The sequence below is a fragment of the Anas platyrhynchos genome, chromosome 12 (assembly GCF_047663525.1).
Source record: "Anas platyrhynchos isolate ZD024472 breed Pekin duck chromosome 12, IASCAAS_PekinDuck_T2T, whole genome shotgun sequence".
NCBI classification, from domain to species: Eukaryota; Metazoa; Chordata; class Aves; order Anseriformes; family Anatidae; genus Anas; species Anas platyrhynchos.
Window position 1 is genome coordinate 6,711,489 of NC_092598.1, and position 9,312 is coordinate 6,720,800.

At 42.8% G+C, this 9,312-nt stretch overlaps 1 protein-coding gene across 1 annotated transcript in view; it reads right to left on the reverse strand.

Annotated features, from left to right (window-relative positions):
- Positions 1-7,962, reverse strand: part of VAT1L (vesicle amine transport 1 like) — a 53,982-nt gene extending 46,020 nt beyond the window's left edge. Inside the window, exons 1-2 of the mRNA XM_005018257.4 lie at positions 7,598-7,962; positions 2,613-2,742 (exon numbers count right to left, since the gene is read on the reverse strand). Coding sequence (XP_005018314.2) covers positions 2,613-2,742; positions 7,598-7,827 — 360 coding nt within the window. The 5' untranslated portion in view covers positions 7,828-7,962. The remainder of the gene's footprint in view (positions 1-2,612; positions 2,743-7,597) is intronic.
- Between the last annotated feature and the right edge of the window lie 1,350 nt (positions 7,963-9,312).

Below are 9,312 nucleotides of genomic sequence, written 5' to 3' on the forward strand. Positions count from 1 at the left end.
TAGAAGCTCTCCCTCTAAAATGTACTTGCTTATCTGCCTGATACTTTCTATCTTACTTTCTACTAATACCCACTAAGTCTTTGGTGATACTACGGGTTGTTCTTGATCTACATAAGCTACATTTGAGAGCAATGGAGTAAAGCATAACATTAGTACCTTCAGACAAATGTTTATAGCACAGGCACATTTTGGTCTCCCAAGCACTTGTCATCACTTTGGCTTTGGGATATTGTGGGTTTGCTAAATGCTAAGGTGCTGCTGACATCTCTGAAGGGTTTGTCTCTTTTAGAATGAAGACGCTGAAACAGAACTGTCATTCCAATTTCACTGAATGCTGCCTTCTTTTGAAACACACATTCAAATTACCAATGCATCACTGGTAACTACTCTGTGGCTCCTTTTGATGTTAGTAAAGTTTATAAAATCTAAAGTCTGTTAAGATTAATTAGTGAATATGTTAGTATGTCCTATCCTTGCAAACAAACATAACCGATTTCCAAAAGAATGCAGAGAAGAGAGGTCTCTCCTGGTGATTCCCAAGGGACTTCTTAATAATAATAAAAATCATATTTTACTACAATCTTTATACAGAGCCTAGACATCACGTCAGATTAGACCTCAGTTCCTGAGAACCATCCCAACAAATATAGATCAGACATGTTACATCTGAGCTCAGCGAAAATCAGTGTTTGCTTTTAACGGGAGAAAGAATAGGCTTTTACTCTTCCATTTCCTTAAAAATAAAAAAAAAGGCTTTCTTTCAATATAAAACATGTTCTTACACATCTCTATCAAAATGGACGGCCATTCATCGTATCTTAACGCAATTATAGCTAGTGAAGACAAGAAATGGCTGGCAATATCTCGAGTGTAAGACAGCCCAAGTACAGACTAGGGGCCAATAGGACATGTTCTTATCAAATCCCCACAACTTGAACAGGATTTGAACTGGAAGGGATCTACAAAAGGAAAGAAGGTCAGAAGATATAGGGTGTAATTTTTGCCATTCCTGTCATCACTATGAACAGGGGTAACAGCATATGTCAACACGGCAACGAGCACCTGACATCCTCTTATTCTGTGTAAAATATATATATATATTTATAAAGAAACTGAGAGAACATCATTGCATCGTCCTCCTGGGACATACCCCTGCTGATGGGCTCATACGTGTGCAGAGCAGCTATTTTGAGCATCAGATCTTCTAGATGACTCAAACACTACCTTGGCTATGCAGATTATATGTAAAAAGTAAAACACCATGATTTGTTTAAATTTCAGGAAGTACACTAATGCACAAACGTGTTTTATAGTCAGAACAAAGCCGTAACTTTTAAAGAGACACAGTATATTCATTCAGGTGCAACATTACTCAAACAAGCACCATATGCTGTAGCCTTATGATGCCCTTTAAAAATAGCAGGAATGTTTAAACTAAGAATGCTGATGTAGAGCAGAAAACTTGCTATGCTCCTTTCATAGAATATTCTTTTGTATGGATTGTAACTACAAAACACAGAATACGAGAGCTGAACAATTGAAGCAGTTGAGTTTTTCAAATAGTAAAGTTTTTGTTCAGTTATTGTTTATCACAAAAGCATTGAAAGATTATGGTTTGTTGCAAGGCAGAGACAGGGCAGGAGAGGGAAGGTGGAGAAATGTCCTAAGAGCAGCTCATTGCTGACACCCTACTGAAAAGTAAATTGGCCATTATCTTTACTCAACTGAGAAATTTTGAAGCTTTTCTAGAAAAGCAAAAACGTTACCTTTAAATACAGATATTTTAGGTAATTGTCTTCTTAAGATCAAGATACAATAAGAATTCAGAAAATGCAATTATACTTGATGAAATGGCTGATTCAGCAAATAGCTAAGATAGGGTTGACACACATTTACTCAGTTCTTTCTTAGTACAGAATTTTTTGTATCTAGTGTAAGAAAAGTGTGAGATTGGAGGGAAAAGAGATGTTTAATATCAATAATGGAATAGGAAGTAAAACAATGTTGTTTATATGTAATACAAGACACCAAAGAGTATATAATGCCAACCACTTCTGAAAGCTTTATTATATACATGAACTATTGTCATTTATCACTACTTTGTTGAGCTAAATAGATTCTGATCCCATAATCAGGGTCCCATTCTTATCTGTGCCAAATAAATGCACACAGTTATAAGAAAGAATGCTTATCATAGATGGGGTCTTGTTAATTCAAGATCAAAAGTTCGAACTAGAATCAGCAGTGTGTGGGCTTTGAGGAACTTTGCAACAATGACTACAAATGTGGCAAAGAAAAGAAACTAAACAAGTTAACTCAATTTCTTTTACTTTCTTAAAGCATGTCAGTCATGCTTTCCAGATCCTACACAGCACTCCAGATATGCACACAGCACAAATAACTTTTCAGGAAGGATCTGAAGGCAGTCATATGGCTTCAGGAACTAATCAAAGCGGTCATTCTCATGGTTGGGAAGCAGAAAAGAAAAATTGCCCTTTCAGATCTCAACAGGGTAGTGAAGGCTCCTGTTGCTGGCAGTTTAGAATTAGGGGCAACATTCTCAGTGAAGTGATGATTATTTAGTCTTTCCCTGAAAGCAGAGAAAATATTACCTCAAATCCTTTCACGCTATCTCCAAGAGCTTCTACGATTCCAGAGCACTCAAAGCCGGGAACAAGTGGTGTCTTAGGAGGGTTGTCAATATTCCCCTGTCGTACCATCAAGTCGATAAAATTCAAACCACTGTAAAATACAGGAAAAAGTAAAATCAAGGCTACTGCCACAGATTAAAGCAGAGGGGGAAAACTTGACCCAAGTGATGTGAAAGCCAAAACAGCTCAGGGCAACATTAAAAACCTGGGTTCTACAACGTACAAGTGACCCAGCAGATGTTCACATCCTTCTCATGTGGAACAAACCAACTTTACACCACTGTGGTACTGGTCTTGGGCAGAAGTACACATGCAAGGCAACAACACTTGTTATAAGTATATCCCCAGAGCTTACTGGCAGATCAGGAGTCACATGTAGAAATTCAAGGGCCATTTACAATTCAGTACAAGGAAACATCATGATTTCCATTAAATTCTATTTAAGGAAAAAAAATAAATCACACATCATAGATGCTTTGGACTAAAAACAACCTGATGAAACTGTCCTAAACTCTGAAGTGACCTCAGGAATCTCATGTTCATCTCAGGCAGGTATCCAACCTGGATGAGAACTTAATAAGTTTCAGGTAGGCTACTGTTTTATAACTCTTCCTCCTGGATCACCTTTTACAGTTTTACAATGGTTAATTTGGTCTTTGGGAGTCCTCAGTCTTGCTGCTCAGGAAGTTTACAGTTTTCCCTTGTAGTGTGAGTTTTACAAAAGTCTTGAAGCATCTTTGCTTTGTCTTTTACATGCTATCCGTTTTTAGTTAGTAAGATGCTGTGGTTTTCTAGGCAGCCAACAAAAACAAATAAGCAAAATGGAAACACACAACTAAAAGGTACCATGTTTATGCACTTTGTGCACAAACACCATACACACAGTTAAAACTTCTAACTAGCCAAAATATGCTTCAGCATTAATCTATTCTTGTAAAACACAGCCCTGTATTTATTGTTGGCTGGAACTGCTGCATGCCAACTCCCCCGAGTCCATGAAGCTATGCACTCAGCCCATCCTATTCATGTATATGATACCAGCAACTCCTCTGATACACAGTTACTGATGTGCACAAGTATTTATGAGATGGGGCTTTAGTCAGATACTAATCAAGATGCACACAGACTGAACAGAGCCAACAAACCAAAAGACAGAAGAGACACACAGCACAACATGTAGACAACACAGCATTCATGAGATGTAGGTCACTGGGGGAGGGAAAAGAAAAAAAAAAAAAAAAGGAAATGTCACCAAATGAATATTTACAATTGTGATAGAGGGTTTAAAAGTGACCTGGATCCATAATCTTTAGCTTTAAAAGCAGAATTACTGATTATTTTTTATAAAATTATTATACTCTTCCTAAAAACATTCATTCTTACAAAATAACTTTTCAGACAATATTTAGTTTTGCATCTAACTACATGGTACTAGCAATTCAGTTCTCCTCTAATTCCATTTCTTTATCCTCAATGAAAGGCAGCAATATCACATAAAAAAGAAAAAAAGCAAGTTAATCTCTACAATGAATTTACAAGATTTAGTATTAAAACAGCTGTGATGTGAAGAGGGAAAAAAAGTATTATGTACCTTGTATAGTGTTTAAGTTGCATGTTTTTATTAATTTAATTACCAGCTTCTTCGTTCACTTCACCTTTAATCTCTTATAGGTCTGTGTGCTTTCACATCCCTGTTGCTCACATATATCCTTTTGGTTTCGTTCCTCTGCATTTTCAAATAGAAATGGGTAGTTTTATTTTACCAGCCAGATCTCAACAAGTTGTATCAACAACTGTAGACCTGAAAGCACAACTGGGTTGTGTGATAAAACCAACAAATTGTTTCTTTTTTCTTTGAGTAACCTGGAGGGCCCAAAAATGAATGACTAGTTTACTAATGATCTCCAAGAAACCAGACCTTATCAAATCCTTTACTGAGATTCAACCTATAGCAGACATGGGAAAAGGGAAGTTTGGCTGCACAGAGCATCACAAGCAAAAGTCTCATGACGAGTGGTGGTTCTAGACAACACAATTTATTCCTTGTATTAGTACAAACCAGCATAGTCTGCTGTGATGTGCAGTGCAACTAAGTGACTCCTGAACTTTAAGCAAGTGCGTATGCAGAGGGGGAAGTGTAAAATCAAAATGATCCAGGGAGGAAAAGCACACAGCTTCCTGCAGTTGTGTGTTTTACATCCTAAAGCAAGAGCTGTGTGTAAATTGAGATAGGGGAGGATATAAATTACCAGTGTCAGCACGTTGACACTGTTCTGCAAGAGCCTTTCTGTGACAGAGCTGGGATACTGGCATGAACTACACAGACTGATTTATCTGTCCATCTCTGGAGGCAGAGTTTATCAAAATTGAATTATCTTTGAATCTGACTTGCTAAGTCTGCAATGCTTGGCCTTAATAGTTTTGAGGATCTTGAAGATTTTTTTTGATTCTTGTGGTTTAGCTTTGTTGCATTTTTTAAATGTGGAAAGTCCTGTGGGTACAATGTTGTACCCTGGACTTCTTTCATTGGTAGATCAGCAATAGTCAGCTTGGATGCTCAGCACCTCCCACTGCAAAATACCAAACCAGAGTGTTGAGGATGGTCTGCAAGATTTGGACAGCAGTCACTTATGGTCTTTCTTATTTCATTTTAAGATTCCACTGAAATTAATTACCAACATCGATGAAATATAAAGAGAAAAGAAGAGTATTGAGTCCTACATTCTCAGAAGTAGCCTTCCTCTTGCCCCAGCAAGTAAATTGCCTGAAAATCTCATGCTTTTCATCCAGAAACAGCCACATGAACAAGGCTCCCTTTAAGAATGAAATTTATACACTGTCTGCTATTCTGCTATACTTAGGATTTCTTTTATTTGCTACCAATTTTTTTAAGTGCTGCTGTCTCACAACCACCAAGTCAGAAGAGTCACTTCTGCTTCGTTCCTCATGACGCACATGTATAGCGGCAGAAGGAAGAAATAATTATAACAGAGCAAAGAAAAATAAAGGGAGGTAATTACAGAACACCACTCCCTACTCACACATCCTATCTGAAATATCTGTTTGGGTTTGTTCTAGCTATTTTTCTCATCTTCTAAACAGTATGTATGCTAGCATTTTGTAGGCTGCAGATTACGATACAAACAAATACAGCAATTTCAACTGCTCTGTCACTATCAATCAAAAAATATTTCAGGGAGTATGCAGAAGCTGTGACTCAGCTTGGACATCGATGGCTGTTCTATTTCTTAGTCACAGAATGAGGCTAACACATGACTCATCACAACCGAGACATTTTCAATTGGATCATTGATATACCAGACCTTCAAAAGAATTAGTCAACTGGCTTAGTGCTAATAGCAACGTATCCTCCATCACCTCTATTTACAGCACCGTACTCTAAAATGTGTACGTATCATTTAACTGGCTTTACTGATGTATTTTATCATGCATACACACGTTCTTCTTAAAATAAAAGTTAATTTTCTCTACAAGTCAACTTGTATGAGTCAATTACAAAACTGATTCAACTAAGAACTGTTCAACCGAGCATTATTTGGCATCAATAATGACTTAAAAGGAGCTCATCTCTGACACCTTCTGCACTGTGTGCATTAACAGGTGGACACCACACTGCACTGCTGACAGATATTTCTCTCACGCAGTCTCCCGGACTGGACCACAAGTCCATCATCATCCCAATCAATCTTCTGTATTTACAGACTTAGGTCAAGAAGATCAGCAAATTGATTTTGGTTTGTTTGGAAGCAAACTTTGGTGACCCAACTACCTTTCAGCCCTACAGACATTTCGAGCTAGGACTGAAGAGCAGACCACACAGCCTACAGGCTTCTGGGGTGTGGATGAAAGCTTCAGAAATGTACACAGTGCTGTGCAGGCTGGCAGTAACTGTGAAGTAGCTGAGTGGATCTACTGATGCTATAAACAGCACGCGTGCAACTCGCACAGCACCCTAATGATGATATTACCCTGGGAAGCAATTGTAGTTGTAACAGAGTGGAATATTTCTATTTTACAGCCAAGTGTTTTTTCACAGCTAACTTGCTATTCGTGATGCATGCATGCGTACCGCTTTGCTGAACATGCAGTTCATACAGGTACTGGTATGAACTGGAGTTCACACAGGTAGTGGGCTGTCTAAAAAGGCTGACACACTCCACTGTGTCCCAAGGCTCCAAGACCTGAGGCACATCGTTGTTACAACCTATGGCTCAAACTCGCCGCCCTGTGACAGCATCACTTTTAGGGCACACTGCTCAAAATAAACCACTCAGCCTTCACTTGGCCTTTGTGCTCTGGCAGCATCATGTTTTCATGCAACAGAAGGGGACAACAGACAAGAAACCTCTGTCTTAGGTAAAATTAATTTGGTCTCTGTTACACGTCAAGTTGTGTAACAAGGCCCCAAAGTTATCTTCTGCCACTTGGAAAAAAAATATCCTGTTTTCATAAGGAACATGTGCGCTGCGAACTAGCTATCGAGGAAGAACAGCCTGCTCCAATTGTTAGGGGGAAGAAAAAAAAAAAAAAAAAAGCCTTCTAGGAAAGCTCCGTTCAGGATCCCAGCAGCCTGCTAACTACGTATCGGCTGGGAGAGGAATGAAACCCCGTAAGTTGTCCTCAACACCAGCTCCGCTGTTGCACAAGCTCCGAATTAAAACTATGGTGACAGAGGCGGGATTCCCGGGAGGAAAACAAGGGGCAGCACCAACCAAGGGGCAGCACCAAACAACCATGGGGCAGCACCGAACAACCATGGGGCAGCACCGAACAACCATGGGGCAGCACCAGACAAGGGAAAGCACCAAACAACCAAGGGGCAGCAGCAGTCGGGAGGGGACCAGGTGCTGAGCGCTGTCCTCCCTCCCTCCACCCACCCACCCAAACACACACACACACAGACGCCGGAGGAGATGATACTGGACCAGGCTTTCACGCGGATCTTCAGCTCCCCTTCCTGCGGCTCCGGCATGGCTTTCTTGGACACGCGGAGCTTGTTGAGCCCCCCGAAGGCGGACAGCACCACGGCTCTCATCTCCTTGGTGTCCGCTGCCCGCAGGCTGCCGGCGGCGCTGCCCTCGGCGGCTTCCTTGCCGCCCTCCTTCTCGATCATCTGCTCCGTCTCCTCCGCTCGCTGCGCTCCCTCCTTGGCCATGGCGGGGCTGCGCCGCCGGCTGCTGCCTCTGCCGCCTCTGCCGCTGCTTCGCGGGGCGCGGTGCCGCCGTGTGGAATGGCCGCGGGTCCGCCCGCCCTCCGCAATGCACCGCCCGGCTGCGCAGCGCCCTCCGCCGCCTCGCCTCGGCGGCAGGGGCGGCCCCGCGGCGCCCCCACCTGCCCCGCGCCTCCGCCCCGCCGGGCCCGTGGCTTGAGGGAGCCCGCCCGCCGCCCCTCAGCCCGCGCCGGGAGGGACGCTGAGGTGGCAGGGGAGCCGCGGGTGGTGTCGTCCCCTCCCCGATTCAAAGCCCCCCCGGTGGTCTCGGATCAGGCCTGGGCATAGCCCCGACCCACCGAAAGTGTGGGGCTCTGCCTAATCGGGCTGGGAGTTGTGCCCACCAAGGTGTTTGTAGGTGGCGTGCTACCCGTGTGTTGTTCTCCTCTGGAAACAGCATGAAGCCATCCCCTCATCACTTCACGCGCCAGTACCGCCATGGGTTCTCAAGCATGGCAAGGACCAGAGCCCCATATGATAGGGATGTCCTCACAGGGACACCCAGGTCCCCTCTGTGCCCTTTGCTCACCCAATGGCAGCACCACTCTGATTGCTAATTAAGGTGCCTGACGCTCAAACTCAAAGTCATTCTGGAAACCACATCACCTTCACAGCTGCCCTCTAGTCACTGAGGAATTGGGCATGCAAAGTCATTCTTTACCAATTCCTCATCCTTCAGCAGTTTTGGGGGCCAACCAAGTGGATGTGCTTAGCACCAGAAAGAACAGCCTGGTGAACGGTTGCCTTATGACTGACACATTGCTTGTAAGCAAGCGACTCAAGTTTGAGATTCTGCTGTGATGAATATTTAAGCCCTTACACAACAGGTCTTGCAGTGGTGATCGATGCTGTCTGCTGGACCGCAGGTGGTTGCTGGATTCTGTGGGGAGCTTAATCCTTTAATGCGAGCACAGGATGTGCCGTAAAGACACCTCCAGCAGCTGGAGCTTCCTGGGACTCGCCTGGTTTCCAGGCCTTAACGAGGCTCCGCCATCAGTCACTTCGTCCTGTGTTAATGAAGGTGGGTGCCCACAGCATGACGTGACAGCTGAAGGTGCGTTTGGAGGATCTCTAGTCATGGGTTCATAGGTAGCTGAATTTTATTTATCAAGGTCTGCATTAGATGCCTGCATCATTTTGTTGATGGCCCCTCAGCCTGAATAAATCCACTGCTTACGTGCCTAAAATTATGCATGTATTTATGAAGTTTCAAAATACCATGCAGCATGCCACATCTACAGCAAACATTCTTACGGATCTGGGTAGGGACAAAGTTCTGCCAGCCCCCCTGCAGCAACTCACTTCTCTAAGAAATTTCGGGGACCTTTCTGACTTGTGACAGGGATTATCTCTTTAGCCTGTAGATTTGTTGTAAAACAGAGTTCATCTATATTCCTTAATTTCAGTATGCATTTATTTCATCTCCGGTTA